Source organism: Oncorhynchus mykiss, chromosome 27 (assembly GCF_013265735.2).
Source record: "Oncorhynchus mykiss isolate Arlee chromosome 27, USDA_OmykA_1.1, whole genome shotgun sequence".
NCBI lineage: Eukaryota > Metazoa > Chordata > Actinopteri > Salmoniformes > Salmonidae > Oncorhynchus > Oncorhynchus mykiss.
Window position 1 is genome coordinate 32,670,303 of NC_048591.1, and position 21,451 is coordinate 32,691,753.

General features: G+C 42.9%; 1 protein-coding gene across 2 annotated transcripts in view; it reads right to left on the reverse strand.

The window, feature by feature from the left end:
* Window positions 1–7,660: 7,660 nt before the first annotated feature.
* The window catches only part of slc36a4 (solute carrier family 36 member 4), a 242,838-nt gene continuing 229,047 nt past the window's right edge, over window positions 7,661–21,451 (reverse strand). For both annotated transcript variants that reach the window (XM_036965570.1, XM_036965569.1), the window contains exon 12: window positions 7,661–9,413. In XM_036965570.1, the coding sequence (XP_036821465.1) occupies window positions 9,046–9,413 (368 nt within the window). In that variant the 3' untranslated portion in view covers window positions 7,661–9,045. The remainder of the gene's footprint in view (window positions 9,414–21,451) is intronic.

Sequence of the window (21,451 nt, forward strand, 5' to 3'; positions counted from 1 at the left end):
TTTTGTCTCACCAGAGGTGATGGTCGGATTCGCGTTTATCGTCGAAGGAATGAGCATTACACCAAGGCCTGTACTCTTGAGTGGGATCGATTTGGAGGTGGAGGCTCCGTCATGGTCTGAGGCGGTGTGTCACAGCGTCATTGGACTGAGCTTGTTGTCATTGAAGGTAATCTCAACGCTGTGCATTACAGGGAAGACATCCTCCTCCCTCATGTGGTACCCATCCTGCAGGCTCATCCTGACATGACCCTTCAGCATGACAATGCCACCAGCCATACTGCTCGTTCTGTGCGTGATTTCCTGCAAGACAAGAATGTCAGTGATCTGCCATGGCCAGCGAAGAACCCAGATCTCACTCCCATTGAGCACATCTGGTGAGGGCTAGGGAACTTGCAGGTGCCTTGGTGGAAGAGTGGGGTAACATCTCACAGCAAGAACTGGCAAATTTGGGACAGTCCATGAGGAGGAGATGCACTGCAGTACTTAATGCAGCTGGTGGCCACACCAGATACTGACTTACTTTTGATTTTGAACCCCCCTTTGTTCAGGGAAACATTATTACACATTATTCCATTTCTGTCTGTGGAACTTGTTCAGTTGTTGAATCTTGTTATGTTCATACATATATTTACACATGTTAAGTTTGCTAAAAATAAACGCAGTTGACCGTGAGAGGACGTGTCTTTTTTTGCTGAGTTGATTTGAATACAGTTCTCAGAAAGTGACGACTTAGGAAGACTATTTGAACACAGATCCCAAAAAAGGACTACTTATTAAAACTATTTGAAAACAGATTTCAGAAAGTGACTACTTTTTAAAACTGTTTGAACACAGATCCCAAAAAGTGACTACTTTTTAAAACTATTTGAACACAGATCCCAAAAAATGATGATTTTGTGCAGATAAGTATAAACTTCGAACCTCTTTGTCCATCTGAGGGGAAATGTTCTTGTTTCAAACACACACTATACCATCTTTAAAAGGATAGTTTACTCTGATAACAAAACTAACATGATTTTCGCCCTACCTTGGCTGTAGATGATTTAAGAAGGCAGTTTTGGGATATTTAGTGTCCTTTCAAAACACAATAGCCATACTTTGTTACTGTTAGCATTCTCAGTAAAACTTAACATTAAACTGTTATTGTGACTGTTCAATTAAACTGTACATTTGGAGCAACATTTTATTAGCATGTTATTACATAATAATTTGGTACTTGCATTTTAAATGCATAGCAATGAGCTGAGTATTTAACTACTGTACACAAGAGGAATGGTGACTGTTCCTTATTCCACTTATGTAATAACTCCATTAGACTAATTCAACTAACTGTTTTTGGTTCTTTATCAAATATCTGGCAGCCATCAAATTCATTTAAAAAAAATAATAACTTGGATATATTCAAATACCTTCAAATATTATTGGGTTTTCTGAGAGGTATTCAAAAAATGTTCAAATATTTGTTTTTCTGATATGTATTTGAATATGTATTTGAATATCAAAGAAAACAGTTTCATTTTAAGTTGAAACTCTATATAAACTACATCAAGCCTTAAAAAAGTTGATATTTTCAAATAAACTACAAAATAACTATTTTCTGCCCAGGTCTGGTGCAAACATTGCATGTGTGGCTCTCCCCAGGACTCTCTGTAAGTGTTTTTCTTTCTCTTGCCCTCTTTCCCCTCTTGCTCTTTGTATATCTGCCAGCTGCGCCATCACTCTGCTTCTCTTCAGGGATCAGAGTGTTGGCCTCTCAGATGCCGGGGCATTAGCTTCCAAATGAATGAGACTGAGCAGGCTTAATGACGCCAGAGGGGAGAGATGGGTGGAAACATTTCCCTTTAAGCATGGCATTTCCCCACTACAACCTCGGGATTTCTGCACCGCCGCAAAACGCTGATAACACAATAAGGGAGGGAATGCCTTCCATCTCAAGCTCACCTCCAGACCTGACCGACTGGTGAGGGGTGGCAGGCGAGAACCTCAACCCTTTATTTGGCTGAAGAAGCAGAAACAGCCAGCTTTGGCTTGGAGCCAGTCTCTGGAGCACTGTAAGGTCTCACAAGGACAATCGTAGGGTCAGGAATCGACAAAGTGATTACGGGAGGCTGATAGTGAGAGTGTCATAGTCAATAAGGTGATCAATTGGCATTACCGCAGGACCTGGAAGAAGGGGTAAAAGGAGACGCTTTCAGATCCATGACCACATTAACCCTGTGGTGGACAAACAGGCATTGCTTATAGATGTGACGGTAGTAATGCTGATGAAGAATGAGGCAGAAAGTAGGAGAGTTCTGAACTCCATTTTAGAATTGATTAATATGCCATGTCAGTCACTGACTCACCACAACCCCAATGAAACCATTGTGATCGCTACATAAAATAATCAACTGGCCAGTGGTTGATAATCCATACGACGAGGTCCTGGGAATTTATTTCTGAAATTACCACAAATATGCATACTATTAAATATTTTAGAGGTCAATGTCCTGCCATGCTCTATGCAGCCTATATCCGGCAGTTCTTATTTTATGTGGATGGGCAGGGATAGAGGCTGGAAATAGCATGTCCATCCCCAGAAATAATCTGCATATAGATAGACATGGTTTGATTAAGACACCCAAGTCAGCTCAGTCTATTTGAATTTTCTAGTTTTCCACACACCCCGTGTCTCTGCTGATTCTGAGAGAAAAATAATCTGCTGACAAATCTTCAGTGATCACCCAAAGCTCATGGATGAGCAGAGTCCACACACACACACACATTCAAGAAAAAATAAAAGAACATCTAATGTGATAGACCATATGACTGGACAGGAAATAGAAAGCATCAACTGAATGTTAAATGTGTTTCCTGTCAGGTATTTTAATTGTCTGTATTGTCTACTTGATGAACGTTTGTGAAGTCTTGATTTGTGGTTGTTTGTAATGTCTTGTTAATTGGTGTTGGACCCCAGGAAGATTAGCTAGCGTTACGGCATTAGCTAATGGGGATCCTAATAAAAATTACACACATACACTACACAGCTCTAGAGGGAGCAGAGTTAGGAAAGCAGTGGTGCCTTAATAAGAATCTCCAGCTCAGTTTCATAATCTCCAGCTGTTATCACTGGACGAGCACAGAGAAATTACTAATGGAAATGATGAATGGAAGAAGCTGGGGATGGGATTGCAGACCTCATTACCAACTCTAGTGCAGGCATTGTTCACCGTTAGCAACAAAAAAAAAAAGAGTGAGAAACAAAAATAGTTGAGTGCCAACTACGATGAATATCCATCAATATGCTCATCTGAATATAGTGATAGCCTTTGCACCACATAACATTATTCTATTTAAAAACACCTCAAGGATTTACATTGGAGATAGTGTTATGCATATTATTGATTTCCAGTTTCCACATCACAGTGGAGCATAATTTGACTGACTGGTATAGTTCCTTATAGACAGCTTGTAGGTTAGGATGTATTACCTTCCTTCACTAAGCCAAAAGAAACAAATCTGTTTTCTTGAAAACATGGTGTGGCATGGGGGAGGAAGAAGGGAGGAATTCTGAAGTGATATACTGAACAAAAAATTGCCAAATCAAAGCCTAAGTGGCCCAGCTGTAAGAGCCTGCTGAACAGTGTTAGGCTTAATGTCGCTCTAGATTCATTTAACTGAGGTATAAAGTATATTCCACTGTAAATAGATTTTCCTTGAGAGGCAGGCAGTGTGTTTCTGACTGTTTAAGACCGTATATCTCTTCCAAACATGCACTCTGTGCTTCCCCAGCAGCACATACACACACAAGCCGGCACACGAACACACAGGTACACGTCCACCCACCTACACACACCCTCTGTTTGAATAGGCCCAGTGTTCCTCTGGAGTTATCAAATAAGTAGCCCAAATTTAAATTTGACCAGCTGCCAATCAATACAAAGCGAGTTACAGTGTTTCTGTGTGTAGATGAGAGAGACTGTGTGTGAGACTGAATAAGGGAAGTGTGTGTGTGACAGATCTCCTCTACTCCGCTGTTGGACAGAGCAGAGGAGAGGTAGGCAGAGAGAGCTCTGACAGTGTGAGTGAGTGAGACTGACTAAGGGAAAGTGTGTGTGTGACAGATCTCCTCTACTCCGCTGTTGGACAGAGCAGAGGAGAGGTAGGCAGAGAGAGCTCTGACAGTGTGAGTGATTTCCCTGGTGGTCAGACCTCTTGAATAATATTACACAGTGGTGTGTGAAGGCTCCCAGAACAGCGTGAGGTGTGTGCTTACACTGTGGGATGATGGGAACTTAAATTACTTAAATGTAATGTCAATGAAAACAGAAGGCTGCCTGACCTGCAGATATAAGTGGCTCTGCCAGCGATCAGCGTTCAACCCAAAACTTTTAACGGCACTAATGCCCTCCAAAGCATGCTGTACCATACAAACCCTCCATACAACCAACAGCCTTTACTAATGTCATATTCAGCATTCACACACAGTGCACCACTTCATAACACAATACCTTATCCTGTTAGATACCGTATTCATCCTTTTACATTTGAGACATTTAGCAGACACTCTCATCCAGAGTAGGTAACGTCACTTACCTAGTTCAGTTGAAGGCAGACACATCCTACTCGTGACCTTACCATGGCCAGAATAATGGACAGAATACAATGTCTTTCCTCAGTAAATCTATGTTAATTTATTCAACCATAATAACGTGTGTTACATCGGTTGAATTCCTAATAAAGGTGGTACATGATATACACTGAGTGTACAAAACATTAGCACCTGTTCTTTCCATGACATGGACTGACCAGGTGAATCCAGGTGAGAGCTATGATTGTCACTTGTTAAATCCACTTCAAGAAGTTTAAAATAAAAATGAAATATTAAGGTGTTCCTAATGTTTGGTATACTCAGTGTATATATATACTCAGTGTATATCCTCACATGATACAAAGTAAAGGGAATATCTAGTCAGTTGTACAACAATGCATTCAAAAATGTGTCTCCTGCATTGAACCCAACCCCTCTTAATCAGAGGTGCGAGGTGGCTGCCTTAATCGACATCCACATTGTCGGTGGCCGGGGAACAACTGTTGTTGTGGGTTGACTGCTTTGCTCAGGGGCAAAATGACAGATGTTTACCTTGTCGGCTCGGGAATTTGATTCAGCAACCTCTCCTACCCACCAGGCTACCTGCCGCCCCGGTATGATCCTCACCTAAATATATCCTAGTCTTATACCTGCAATGATCCTATTACCGCCCATAGCTACCACCACCTTCTAAAGACTTCTACAATACATTCCAGCTTGGAAAAGGAGTAAGCTATAAGTCAAAAAAGGAAACAACTTAACTTTGGAGGACCGTTTCGAAGGTACACAACTTAAACATTTTTGTCAGTAGGAAACTTTATAATATAAATATATTTGGAAGATGTGGTAAAAACTGTAGTCTGTTGTCAACCCTTACACTCCTACTCCTCATTGGTTATCAATCCATGCAGCGAGAGAGACTTTTATTTGTGAGTGTTGTTCCCGAGCGGAGGGATCCATCCGTGAATCATTGTCGTCCTCCACTTTGCTCCAACTGAAAAGGTTTCTCCACGAACAGAACAGGGATAAATTGATGTCTTTAAGGCACAACAAAGCAAATCATTTTAGAATGTCTAGGCGGGATTCGGCAGTGGGAACATCAGCGGAGTGAGGAACTCATCCATGTAAAACGAAATACGATGAATGTGCAAAACAAGTCATTAATACATATTGGTGCATGGTACCTGTGAGAGGAGCGGATGCTGTTCTTTTAGAAGTTAGCTTGAAGTGTTAGCGTACCATCTAACGGCCATCATCACCGATCAGCTAGGATTATTTTGGTTTAATTGGGGAACTCGCTGGAGGACACCCTCAGAACAAACCAAGCGTGTCTTGAGTGACGTTGGCGTTGTGTGGAAAAGACTGTTGGAGCCCTGTGACATCGTTTAACACCGTCTGACACTAACACTTAGGTTGAACAGCAGAGCAACAAATGAGACATAATGAAGACTTGAGCATTAAAGGTTTTATAACGTAGCAGCGTCAGACAGAGGTCGTTGAACATTGTGATGGACGGTATGAGTTATTACCAGGTAGTAGTTACTTTATTGCACCATAAATTCACTAGTGTGCGGACGCTGCATATGACCTGTACTGATTAAATGGATGGAACAATATCATTACCATAGACGACCTTAGAAAATCCTGAGGGACAAATTGGACACCTAAAGCTATGACATGATCATGTAGAATGGTCGGTTGAGAGGCAGTGAAATGGAATAGAGGATATAGTGATCATATGATACACTGACAGAACCAACCACTCCCTCCGGTAAACATACTAACAAACCAATGGATATGGAATGATGTGGGTCTTTTCATTGTCATTCTCATAGAGGAAGCCAATCACAGCCTTCCCACTGGGCACAGATGTCAGTTCAACATCAACATTCACATTGAATTTTTGTTGTTGAAATGACATGGAAACTACATTGATTTAACCAGTTTTTGCCCAGTGGGTTCCCTCTCATCAGTTAAGGCTTCCTTCCTGACATTGCTGAGTTATGCTGTATCATTATTGAACAGACAGACATTTCAGTGTTAAACATTATTTTCTCCTATATCTATAAATAAATATACATCATATTGCTGTGTTGGAAGATACTGCCACAGGGAGCAGCCTGGAAGGTCTTTGATAATTGAGTCTTGGTTGAGTCCTGGTTAAATATAGCCCCAGTAGACAGGTAGCCAAAAACAAATCTTAGTTGCCAACAGCAGGCATCTATAATGTTATCTAAACTTCACAATTTACATATCAAAGAGCCTTGATTGATTTGTCTATGAGAAAGTGTATGTGTCTGTAAAAGGGTATATTAATGTTATTCATACGTGTCTGTAGAGCACGACCTTGGGGAGTCAAAAAAAGTCTAGAAAATGGGGCAGGGAATGAAGGGGCAGGGCTCCGAGTCTCTTGGTTTTCGATAGTGTTCCTATCTGTATAGCTCCTACAGACACTAAACCAGAAGACAAGCTGCAAGGCTGGTTTTCCCATCGCCTGAGTCTCACCAGGACGCACGCTCTCCTGCCTCGTTTTCACCTGTGTTTTCACTTGGGTAGCCAGAAGATTGGGTCGGAGGTACACAAAGAGCCCAGGGCAGATGAGTCAAAGTTGAAGCCAGAATTGAGGATCGTAACAGCAGATCTGATTTTCAAAGGTTGTTGTCGATCATAATCAATGTTCCCTTCCGACACTGAGCAAATTTCAGGTCTGCTGAGCGCAAACTTGAACATTGTGAAAATTCTGTGCAATTTCCGGCGCGAGTTTACTGTGAACACTGAAGCTGTACCCACTTTCAGTTACACTTTTAACAGTGGCCAAGTAGGCTACTGTGACTATTTGATCCTACTGAAGGTCTACCAGAGTGGCCTACCATCAAAACAATGGAGGAAAATGCATCCCATAACATTTTAACATGGAAATAGCTGTTCTATCATTCAGCCTACAGTCACAGCCAATGTGTGGTGTTCAATGTACATTGAGACACATGAGACTTTTTTTTAAAAACATGCAGGGTGACTGAAAATGTTGTGTTGTTTGATGCAAGAAACCACTTTACAAAATACAATTGATTATTATTCCCATACCACTACTACAGAGAATCAGACAAATTATGCTACCCCCTATTGGCTACTTAGCTTATTCAAAACCGTCTCAAAATACAACACTTCCCCTTTAAGACAAAAAAAAGCTCTTTACTCGACTTGCTTTTCAAAGATGACTAGAAATGCATTTTGTGTTCATGTAGGAAGCAACCACTCCCTGATTGTTGACTAAACCTGCGCTAACAACTCGCTAACTAGCAAAGAATATGAACAAATGTGCAAAGGTGGCTACATGCAGTTCTCGCTTTGATCTTAAAACAAAAACATCTACTCAATACCACTCATGCTGTCCAGTCCAAACTGAATGGCACAGATTCATATATGGCAATGGCTATTTGCATATAGGCCTTCTGCAGCTCTGATTGGTTATGGTGCACCGGTCTGTGTAGCGTATGGGCCTGAGTTATTCATGTAAATTCTATAGAATCCCATTCCAATGCGCTCTGCCTAAAAGAAAATCTCTTGCACAGTTAGTTTTGCATACTAAATCTTGCATAGCTCGTTTTGTTTCGGTATGTTACATTGAAAGTGGCTAATATTGCGTTGATTCCAGCAAAATTCCCACAGTAGTGTGAAACGTTGATGGTGTTAACTAAAGAGGAAAACTGTAGAAAGTTGAGTGAAGTTCAATCTCGTGCTTCTCTGCGTGGGCTGATATTTCATCTGCACGGCAGCCCGAAGGGAGTCGAGCAGCTTGGAGGGAACATTTATCATAAGAATTGATAGCGGCTACAGGCCCCACTCCCCTAGGGTTGAAAAACCATATCAGAGGTTACTGAATCACCAACAATACAAGAAGGAGAATCTGGTTTCAGATGATGTTCTGTGGGACCTGCATATAGAAGGACTCTTGTTTCCCTGCTACATCATACATTCATGATTTCGTTTTTGATGAGATGTTCCCCTCTGATAGAGATGAGGCAGTGGAAATGTCACACTGCTCAGCTGGAGATGGAGAGAGAACTCTGATCACTGTGGGGCAACGTGCTGAACTGGTGAGTGGGATAAGCTAGCTGGGGATGTTTACGCTTGTGTGTGTGCCACAAATGCTGTTCTTATGTCTGCGCAGTCCATTACATCCATATGAAAGGGTTCTATGTGGTTAGGGCTGTGTACAGTACAGTGTCTTTCCTATGTTTCTATGATGTGTGTTTGGTTCTACTTTTTCATGTTCCAATGACTACACTGTGCGGAAGGACACTCGAGCATTCCTGTCAGATCGTCGTCAGGGACTATGCTGTCCATTTCATTTTCTATAGATTTGACGAAACAAGGATCCAGCAACCATATGAAAAACAACATTGTCTGCTCGTCATTTAATCTCCTGCTGCCCTAGGAGCTATGACTACAGGTCATTTTAAGGTCAACCAAGGTCATCCCAAGGTCACAGCAGCAGTAGGTGTGGTCCAGTTCCCACCTAGCTCCTCAGACATCCCCAAGGCCCCAGCCACAGCAGTAGCAGCAGCAACAGTCAGGTTCTGAGCTGCCTCCCTGATGACCTCCGGAGGCTCCTCTGGAGAGACGATCTCAGCCAGGGTGACATAGGTCCCAGCCAGGAACCCTATGAAGCCCACCACAGCGATGACAAGGTCCTTGACCAACATGGCTGGCTTCAGCGGTCGGTCTGAGAAGGTGATGAGCTCCACCAGGGGGGGGAAGACCAGGGCCAGGGCACTGCTGGAAACAGCACCCACCAGGGAGATGACCAAGTCCAGACGAGGGATCAGCACAGCAAAGGAGACTGGAGAGAGAGAGAGGAGCGGACAGGGAGGAGTAGAGAGGAGGGGACAGAGAGAGGAGAAGAGAGGAGGGGACAGGGAGAGGAGTAGAGAGGAGGGGACAGGGAGAGGAGTAGAGAGGAGGGGACAGGGAGAGGAGTAGAGAGGAGGAGAGAGGAGGGGACAGGGAGAGGAGTAGAGAGGAGGGGACAGAGAGAGGAGTAGAGAGGAGGAGACAGAGAGAGGAGTAGAGAGGAGGGGACAGGGAGAGGAGTAGAGAGGAGGGGACAGGGAGAGGAGTAGAGAGGAGGGGACAGAGAGAGGAGTAGAGAGGAGGGGACAGAAAGAGGAGTAGAGAGGAGGGGACAGGGAGAGGAGTAGAGAGGAGGGTACAGGGAGAGGAGTAGAGAGGAGGAGAGAGGAGGGGACAGGGAGAGGAGTGGAGAGGAGCGGACAGGGAGAGGAGTAGAGAGGAGGGGACAGGGAGAGGAGTAGAGAGGAGGGGACAGGGAGAGGAGTAGAGAGGAGGAGAGAGGAGGAGAGGAGTAGAGATGAGTGGACAGGGAGAGGAGTAGAGAGGAGGGGACAGGGAGAGGAGTAGAGAGGAGGGGACAGGGAGAGGAGTAGAGAGGAGGGGACAGGGAGAGGAGTAGAGAGGAGGGGACAGGGAGAGGAGTAGAGAGGAGGAGAGGAGTAGAGAGGAGGAGAGTAGAGATGAGGGGACAGGGAGAGGAGTAGAGAGGAGGGGACAGGGAGAGGAGTAGAGAGGAGGAGAGGAGTAGAGAGGAGAAGAGGAGTAGAGATGAATGGACAGGGAGAGGAGTAGAGAGGTGATAAAGGAAGCCGAGAGAGGGGTGGCAATAAAGAGGGGAGGGGGAGGAAATAGTGGGGAAGTAAAGTGAGAGAGGAGATAAGGAAAGGAAGGGAAAGGGATGGAGCGGGGGGATGAGGAGACAGGGGAGAGAAGTGAGAGAGGAGATAAGGAAAGGAAGGGAAGGGATGGAGCGGGGGGATGAGGAGACAGGGGAGAGAAGTGAGAGAGGAGATAAGGAAAGGAAGGGAAATGGATGGAGCGGGGGGAGGAGGAGACAGGGGAGAGAAGTGAGAGAGGAGATAAGGAAAGGAAGGGAAGGGATGGAGCGGGGGGAGGAGGAGACAGGTGAGAGAAGTGAGAGAGGAGATAAGGAAAGGAAGGGAAGGGATGGAGCGGGGGGAGGAGGAGAGAGGGGAGAGAAGTGAGAGAGGAGATAAGGAAAGGAAGGGAAAGGGATGGAGCGGGGGGAGGAGGAGAGAGGGGAGAGAAGTGCAGAGGTCATCAAACAGAGCATGGAAACAGATGTCTAGAGACAAATGAATCAATCTTCCACACATACATATCACAGCACAGACATGTCCCATACAATATACTTCCATGGTGGAGAATGCCAACTCTCCTATCCCGATAGGCCATCCCAACAATCAACAATAATGCAAGGCCTGCAAACCACCTTCCAGCTGGAACAATGAGTCACACAACATGGAAGCAGAGGTCAATATAAAGTTCTGGGCCCTTAGGGGCCCCCATAGACACACTGAAAAACCGGCTCCAGACCACACTACCCTAAACCTTCAATATGTAAACTTCCCTTTTAAGTTGGCCTCCTAATTTCACTTTTCCCGGGACCAGTTAAGGGGAGGGGAGTACAGGAGGAGGGGAGTACAGGGGGAGGGGAGTACAGGAGGAGGGGAGTACAGGAGGAGGGGAGTAACGGAGGAGGGGAGGAGAGGAGTAACGGAGGAGGGGAGTACAGGAGGAGGGGAGTAACGGAGGAGGGGAGTAATGGAGGAGGGGAGTAACGGAGGAGGGGAGTACAGGAGGAGGGGAGTAAAGGAGGAGGGGAGTAATGGAGGAGGGGAGTAACGGAGGAGGGGAGTACAGGAGGAGGGGAGTAACGGAGGTAACTGTGAACATGGCTTAGTGTTACTGTTAGCATGCTGACAGTAATCTCTCTTAGTCTCCCAGGCAGGCAGACCCCCACTGCAGGGGATGTGGTTGTTGGCAGAGAGAGGGATGGAACGGGGGATAAAGGGAGATAGAGAAGAGGGGATAGCAGTTAGAGAAAGAGAGAGAGAGGAGGGGAGGTAGGAATGGGTATGGCAGGTAGAGAAAAAGACAGAGAGAAAGAGAGAGAGAGAGGAGGGGAGGTAGGAATGGGTATGGCAGGTAGAGAAAAAGACAAAGAGACTATCATCTCCAAGAGTGGCCACAGAAGAGTGACATTATACATGGAAGGAGAGTATAGAGATGTATTGTCTCTGCCTGTCATTGGTCTTGATAATTGTATGACCTTTGCCCAGAGTTGGGGTTAATTTCAATTCCAATTCCAAATTTTCCTCATTGTAAAGCATTGAAGATGATAGGATTTGGAATTACTGTTTACGTCCTGAATTGACCCCAACCCTGCCTTTACCTACAGTCTAGGAATTCTTCTTTCTTTGAGTGGTGATTGTCATTTCATTACTCTTATCATAGTGTGAAAGACTGTGTAAACACTGTAATATTATTTGAAACACTCTGGCCCAAACTGCAGCAGGAGGAGGAGGAGGAAGAAGACAGACAGACAGACAGACAGACAGACAGACAGACAGACAGACAGACAGACAGACAGACAGATTCTAATATCTAGACTTTGTTTTCTCATGTCCCTTTAACTTGGGCCCAAGTTTTACAAGATGGCCGTCCTTGAAATGTGAGAGAGGAACATTTCAGTGAGATTATATGTCAGACCCCAGCAAACTTCTCAATTATTACTTAAAGTGAAAGAACTGTCATCTTGATAACTTTATCTGGTTCCTGACACTGTGGTTATTTTTGTTTTTAACAGAAACCCCATTTCAATACACAAGTTACCACTGCTTTACCACTATGTCTTACATCCTCTTCAGATTTATCCAATCACCCGCTCTGTCCAATCTGCCACTATTCTATCAAGCCCCACTCTCCTTCTCTCCCACCATCCTCTTTTCCTAATCAGTCCCAGCTTTCATTTCTCATCCATCTCATTGAGTAATGCTTCCGACACTTTAAACTCTCTCTCTCTGCTACAACACTTCCCTCCTCCCTCCTTCTCTTCCCCTCGCCCCATTTCCCCTGTGATATGTTCATTTCTCCAGCTAAACCCAAAATCATCCTCTCATTCTTTACATCTCTTACTCTCTGATACTTTCATTCACTTCCGTCGCTCATTTTAATTATCTCTCACTCCATCTCGTTTCCTCCTCCCCCCCTATCCCTTCTCATTCACAGTAAAGCATGGTGTCACAGCCAAGCTTTTCATTTATCCATATTTCAGCGTACTAACAACTTGCTCTTCTGGACAGAACTTGCATCAAACAAGCATGGTAAAGATCAAGGCATAATCTCCTTCAACTCTGTATGCAAACCCTTGCATCTACAGCAGCCAACTTTAAACCTGTGCCAATACTGAAAGGAAATTCAACCTCTTATCCCAGCACTGTATACTGTACTGTAAGAACTAACCTCTTATCCCAGCACTGTATACTGTACTGTAAGAACTAACCTCTTATCCCAGCACTGTATACTGTACTGTAAGAACTAACCTCTTATCCCAGCACTGTATACTGTACTGTAAGAACTAACCTCTTATCCCAGCACTGTATACTGTACTGTAACAACTAACCTTTTATCCCAGCACTGTATACTGTACTGTCAGAACTAACCTTTTATCCCAGCACTGTATACTGTACTGTAACAACCAACCTCTTATCCCAGCACTGTTTACTGTACTGTAACAACTAACCTCTTATCCCAGCACTGTATACTGTACTGTAAGAACTAACCTCTTATCCCAGCACTGTATACTGTACTGTAACAACCAACCTCTTATCCCAGCACTGTTTACTGTACTGTAACAACTAACCTCTTATCCCAGCATTGGATACTGTACTGTAACAACTAACCTCTTATCCCAGCACTGTTTACTGTACTGTAACAACTAACCTCTTATCCCAGCACTGCATACTGTACTGTAACAATTATCCTCTTATCCCAGCACTGTTTACTGTACTGTAACAACTAACCTCTTATCCCAGCACTGTATACTGTACTGTAACAACTAACCTCTTATCCCAGCACTGTATTCTGTGCTGTAACAACTAACCTCTTATCCCAGCAGTGTATACTGTACTGTCAGAACTAACCTCTTATCCCAGCACTGTATACTGTACTGTCAGAACTAACCTCTTATCCCAGCACTGTATACTGTACTGTCAGAACTAACCTCTTATCCCAGCACTGTATACTGTAACAACCAACCTCTTATCCCAGCACTGTATACTGTACTGTAAGAACTAACCTCTGATCCCAACACTGTATACTGTACTGTAACATCTAACCTCTTATCCCAACACTGTATACTGTACTGTAACAACTAACCTCTTACCCCAACACTGTATACTGTACTGTAACAACTAACCTCTTATCCCAGCACTGTATACTGTACTGTCAGAACTAACCTCTTATCCCAGCACTGTATACTGTACTGTAAAAACTAACCTCTTATCCCAGCACTGTATACTGTACTGTCAGAACTAACCTCTTATCCCAGCACTGTATACTGTACTGTCAGAACTAACCTCTTATCCCAGCACTGTATACTGTACTGTCAGAACTAACCTCTTATCCCAGCACTGTATACTGTACTGTCAGAACTAACCTCTTATCCCAGCACTGTATACTGTACTGTAAGAACTAACCTCTTATCCCAGCACTGTATACTGTACTGTCAGAACTAACCTCTTATCCCAGCACTGTATACTGTACTGTAAGAACTAACCTCTTATCCCAGCACTGTATACTGTAACAACCAACCTCTTATCCCAGCACTGTATACTGTACTGTAAGAACTAACCTCTGATCCCAACACTGTATACTGTACTGTAACATCTAACCTCTTATCCCAGCACTGTATACTGTACTGTAACAACTAGCCTCTTATCCCAGCACTGGATACTGTACTGTAACAACCAACCTCTTATCCCAGCACTGTATACTGTACTATAAGAACTAACCTCTGATCCCAACACTGTATACTGTACAGTAACAACTAACCTCTTACCCCAACACTGTATACTGTACTGTAACAACTAACCTCTTATCCCAGCACTGTATACTGTACTGTAACAACTAACCTCTTATCCCAGCACTGTATACTGTACTGTAAGAACTAACCTCTTATCCCAGCACTGTATACTGTAACAACCAACCTCTTATCCCAGCACTGTATACTGTACTGTAACAACTAACCTCTTATCCCAGCACTATTTACTGTACTGAAACAACTAACCTCTTATCCCAACACTGTATATTGTAACAACTAACCTCTTATCCCAGCACTGTATACTGTACTGTAACAACTAACCTCTTATCCCAGCACTGTATACTGTACTGTAAGAACTAACCTCTTATCCCAGCACTGTATACTGTAACAACCAACCTCTTATCCCAGCACTGTATACTGTACTGTAACAACTAACCTCTTATCCCAGCACTATTTACTGTACTGAAACAACTAACCTCTTATCCCAACACTGTATATTGTAACAACTAACCTCTTATCCCAGCACTGTTTACTGTACTGTAACAACTAGCCTCTTATCCCAGCACTGGATACTGTACTGTAACAACCAACCTCTTATCCCAGCACTGTATACTGTACTGTAAGAACTAACCTCTGATCCCAACACTGTATACTGTACTGTAACAACTAACCTCTTATCCCAACACTGTACTGTAACAACTAACCTCTTATCCCAGCACTGTATACTGTACTGTAAGAACTAACCTCTTAACCCAGCACTGTATACTGTACTGTAACAACTAACCTCTTATCCCAGCACTGTATACTGTAACAACCAACCTCTTATCCCAGCACTGTATACTGTACTGTAAGAACTAACCTCTGATCCCAACACTCTATACTGTACTGTAACATCTAACCTCTTATCCCAACACTGTATACTGTACTGTAACAACTAACCTCTTATCCCAGCACTGTATACTGTACTGTAAGAACTAACCTCTTATCCCAGCACTGTATACTGTACTGTAAAAACTAACCTCTTATCCCAGCACTGTATACTGTACTGTTAGAACTAACCTCTTATCCCAGCACTGTATACTGTACTGTCAGAACCAACCTCTTATCCCAGCACTGTATACTGTACTGTCAGAACTAACCTCTTATCCCAGCACTGTATACTGTAACAACCAACCTCTTATCCCAGCACTGTATACTGTACTGAAACAACTAACCTCTTATCCCAGCACTATTTACTGTACTGAAACAACTAACCTCTTATCCCAACACTGTATATTGTAACAACTAACCTCTTATCCCAGCACTGTATACTGTACTGTAACAACTAACCTCTTATCCCAGCACTGTATACTGTACTGTAAGAACTAACCTCTTATCCCAGCACTGTATACTGTAACAACCAACCTCTTATCCCAGCACTGTATACTGTACTGTAACAACTAACCTCTTATCCCAGCACTATTTACTGTACTGAAACAACTAACCTCTTATCCCAACACTGTATATTGTAACAACTAACCTCTTATCCCAGCACTGTTTACTGTACTGTAACAACTAGCCTCTTATCCCAGCACTGGATACTGTACTGTAACAACCAACCTCTTATCCCAGCACTGTATACTGTACTGTAAGAACTAACCTCTGATCCCAACACTGTATACTGTACTGTAACAACTAACCTCTTATCCCAACACTGTACTGTAACAACTAACCTCTTATCCCAGCACTGTATACTGTACTGTAACAACTAACCTCTTATCCCAGCACTGTTTACTGTACTGTAACAACTAACCTCTTATCCCAGCACTGTATACTGTACTGTAAGAACTAACCTCTTAACCCAGCACTGTATACTGTACTGTAACAACTAACCTCTTATCCCAGCACTGTATACTGTAACAACCAACCTCTTATCCCAGCACTGTATACTGTACTGTAAGAACTAACCTCTGATCCCAACACTCTATACTGTACTGTAACATCTAACCTCTTATCCCAACACTGTATACTGTACTGTAACAACTAACCTCTTATCCCAGCACTGTATACTGTACTGTAAGAACTAACCTCTTATCCCAGCACTGTATACTGTACTGTAAAAACTAACCTCTTATCCCAGCACTGTATACTGTACTGTTAGAACTAACCTCTTATCCCAGCACTGTATACTGTACTGTCAGAACCAACCTCTTATCCCAGCACTGTATACTGTACTGTCAGAACTAACCTCTTATCCCAGCACTGTATACTGTACTGTCAGAACTAACCTCTTATCCCAGCACTGTATACTGTATTGTAAGAACTAACCTCTGATCCCAACACTCTATACTGTACTGTAACATCTAACCTCTTATCCCAGCACTGTATACTGTACTGTAAGAACTAACCTCTTATCCCAGCACTGTATACTGTACTGTAACAACTAGCCTCATCCCAGCACTGGATACTGTACTGTAACAACCGACCTCTTATCCCAGCACTGTATACTGTACTACAAGAACTAACCTCTGATCCCAACACTGTATACTGTACAGTAACAACTAACCTCTTACCCCAACACTGTATACTGTACTGTAACAACTAACCTCTTATCCCAGCACTGTATACTGTACTGTAACAACTAACCTCTTATCCCAGCACTATTTACTGTACTGAAACAACTAACCTCTTATCCCAACACTGTATACTGTACTGTAACAACTAACCTCTTATCCCAACACTGTATATTGTAACAACTAACCTCTTATCCCAGCACTGTATACTGTAAAAACCAACCTCTTATCCCAGCACTGTATACTGTACTGTAAGAACTAACCTCTGATCCCAACACTCTATACTGTACTGTAAAAACTAACCTCTTATCCCAGCACTGTATACTGTACTGTTAGAACTAACCTCTTATCCCAGCACTGTATACTGCACTGTCAGAACCAACCTCTTATCCCAGCACTGTATACTGTACTGTCAGAACTAACCTCTTATCCCAGCACTGTATACTGTACTGTCAGAACTAACCTCTTATCCCAGCACTGTATACTGTACTGTAAGAACTAACCTCTGATCCCAACACTGTATACTGTACTGTAACATCTAACCTCTTATCCCAGCACTGTATACTGTACTGTAAGAACTAACCTCTTATCCCAGCACTGTATACTGTACTGTAACAACTAGCCTCTTATCCCAGCACTGGATACTGTACTGTAACAACCGACCTCTTATCCCAGCACTGTATACTGTACTATAAGAACTAACCTCTGATCCCAACACTGTATACTGTACAGTAACAACTAACCTCTTACCCCAACACTGTATACTGTACTGTAACAACTAACCTCTTATCCCAGCACTGTATACTGTACTGTAACAACTAACCTCTTATCCCAGCACTGTTTACTGTACTGAAACAACTAACCTCTTATCCCAACACTGTATACTGTAACAACTAACCTCTTATCCCAGCACTGTTTACTGTACTGTAACAACTAGCCTCGTATCCCAGCACTGGATACTGTACTGTAACAACCAACCTCTTATCCCAGCACTGTATACTGTACTATAATAACTAACCTCTGATCCCAACACTGTATACTGTACTGTAACAACTAACCTCTTATCCCAGCACTGTATACTGTACTGTAACAACTAACCTCTTATCCCAGCACTGTTTACTGTACTGTAACAACTAACCTCTTATCCCAGCACTGTATACTGTACTGTAACAACTAACCTCTTATCCCAGCACTGTTTACTGTACTGTAACAACTAACCTCTTATCCCAACACTGTATACTGTAACAACCAACCCTCCCATCTTTATACTTTTGGGAGGATTGTCAAGCTAAGTAGTCAGCAGATCGTCAGCTTTACATTATGGATCATTTGTATTTATTATGGATCCCCATTAGCTTTTGCCATGTCAGCAGCTATGGGGTCCAGCAAAATTATGGCAATAACATTTTAAAATCAATACATTTCAAAAACAGACACATTCAACACATTAAGTTGGTAACTCTATAGTGGACCTCAACAGCATGGTGCACCCTAGGCAAATCACATAAATCACATAATTTCAGGCACTATTATGTGTCATTGCTTTGTCTTGTGCAATCTTTTTCCCATTTCTATTTAATCAGCACAACATCCTTCATTGCAACACAATCGTTTTAATCTCGACCCTAAACTACTGGTGACCTCCTATTCTCCAGCATCGGCTCGCAGCCTCAGACAAGGCGGTTTGCCTCCGTATTTCCCTCCTCCCTCTGTCGTCTTACTGGTTTGCCATGGTTTCCTTCTAATGTTGTGTTCACAACTGCTTATTCCTTCACGTGATTTAGGTTTTCTGACCAGGTCTTGTCACCCTAACCACTAGCCTCACTCTTAAGCATTCTAAATGGGCTTCCTGGGGTACTATCATAATAGCTTGCACTTACACTCAATCCCTTCTCATGCTTTACCATTATTTATACCATGTTTGAATACTCCTTTCTGACTGACTTGAAGAGCATTCTAGAGCGTGCATTATTTAATTATAATGCACAGTATATTTGCACGTAGAATTCAATGGCTATAGTTCATTTTACACGTTTTGTTTGAGCTGCACACTCGGCCCTGCTCTCCTCCACATCATTCGCTTCTATTCCTGCCTATTCTTTCCTTTTTCAAGTAATTTCTCAAGTTGCCATTCAGTTAAGCCTGTACTCGATTGAAGTGTAGCTACTTCCCAGTCTGGACACTCCTAACTTATTTATTTGATTAAAAGCTTGTGCCAGTCTACCCTGTCACACTCTGACACAATTTCCATTAGTGTCATTTTGTTGGTCACAGGTTTTCCCCCTGGGAAGATGAGGCTCTAATGGAGTCCATAGTGTGGCCTGGTTAAACCAGACAATGCTGCACTGCATGGTTTACCAGTATGGACTGCTGGACTGGAGGAAAGAGCCGTCTGAATGTAGCATAGTTTTGGATTGCAATGATGTCTCATTAAAGCCTGGGAGGATTATATTGCCTTGTTTGAGAGGTGGATGCAGAGAGAGGAGGGGAGAGGGAAAGAAAGAGCAAGTGAACATTATATTGAAGTAGGGATAAGATGGACAGAGAAAAAAAAGAGTGAGAGAAAAGGCAAATAGAGGAGGAGAGAGAGAGAAAGAGACAAAGCGAGAGAAAGAGACCACCTTAGTGCATTTCAGCTCTAATTACTTTTTGTCTCCCGCCAAAGCAGGAACGCTACTAGGATGTCTAAAAAACTCAAACTTCAGCCAGATAACTCTCCTCTCCGTGTGTGTGTGGTGTGGTAACTCGCTGACATTTAAGCTGCACTGGAAAAACCCAGAAAGCAAACTTGTTAACATTTGCACTGCGTGTACGTGGCTTGGGATGAGCAATGAACATTACGTCGCCATGCTTTCTAATCCTGATCCAACATCTAGGGTGAATCAATCAGGATTTGAAGATGTTTGGTGAAGAAAATCTGTATATGAGCCCCACATTTCAGGACCTGTCAAGACTTCAGGGGGAGAATGAGAGACAACAAAGAGGAGAAGAAGAACAGATTTGTACCTGAGAGCAGGAGAATGACAGATAGATTAAATAAAACTAGATTCATATTTCATGGCTGTGTAGGGAGCTCCCTACCTATTCCTATTCCTTCTGAACACAACACTGAGTCATACCTCTCTAGAACTGTACTATAGTATGTATATTATTATTTTTTGACTGGTACTATGTGTGTATATATATATATATATATATACACACATACACAGTACCAGTCAAAAATTTGGACACCTACTCATTCTTTATTTTTTTTTACTATTCTCTACATTGTAGAATAATAGTGAAGACGTCAAAACTATGAAATAACTCATGTGGAATCATGTAGTACCCCAAAAAGATTATTCAAAGCAGCCACCCTTTGCCTTGATGACAGCTTTGCACAATCTAGGCATTCTCTCAACCAGCTTCATGAGGTCGTCACCTGGAATGCATTTCAATTAACAGGTGAGCCTTGTTAAAAGTTAATTTGTGTAATTTCTTTCCTTCTTAATGCATTTGAGCCAATCAGTTGTGTTGTGACTTGTCAGGGGTGGTATACAGAAGATATCTATATTTGGTAAAAGACCAAGTCCATATTATGGCAAGAACAGCTCAAATAAGCAAAGAGAAATGACAGACCATCATTACCTTAAGACATGAAGATCAGTCAGTCTGGAAAATTTCAAGAACTATTCAAGTTTCTTCAAGTGCAGTTGCAAAAACCATCAAGCGCTATGATGAAACTCACTATCATGGGACTGTCACAGGAAACGAAGACCCAGAGTTACCTCTGCTGCAGAGGATAAGTTCATTAGAGTTAACTGCACCTCAGATTACAGCCCAAATAAATGCTTCACAGAGTTCAAGTAACAGACACATCTCAACATCAACTGTTCAGAGGAGACTGCATGAATCAGGCCTTCATGGTCGAATTGCTGCAAAGAAACCACTACTAAAGAACACAAATAATAAGAAGAGACTTGCTTGGGCCAAGAAACACGTGCAATGGACATTAGACCGGTGGAAATCTGTCCATTGGTCTGATGAATCCAAATTTGAGTTTTTTGGTTCCAACCACCCTGTCTTTGTGAGACGCAGAGTAGGTGAACGGATGATCTCCGCTTGTGTGGTTCCCACCGTGAAGCATGGAGGAGGTGTGGGAGTGCTTTGCTGGTGACACTGTCACTGATTTATTTAGAATTCAAGGCACACTTTACCAGCATGGCTACCACAGCATTCTGCAGCGATAATGGGACTATCCTTTGTTTTTCAACAGGACAATGACCCAAAACACATCCAGGCTGTGTAAGTGCTGTTTGACCAAGAAGGAGAGTGATGGAGGGCTGCATCAGATGACCTGGCCTCCACAAATCACCCGACCTCAACACAATTGAGATGGTTTGGGAAGAGTTGGACCACAGAGTGAAG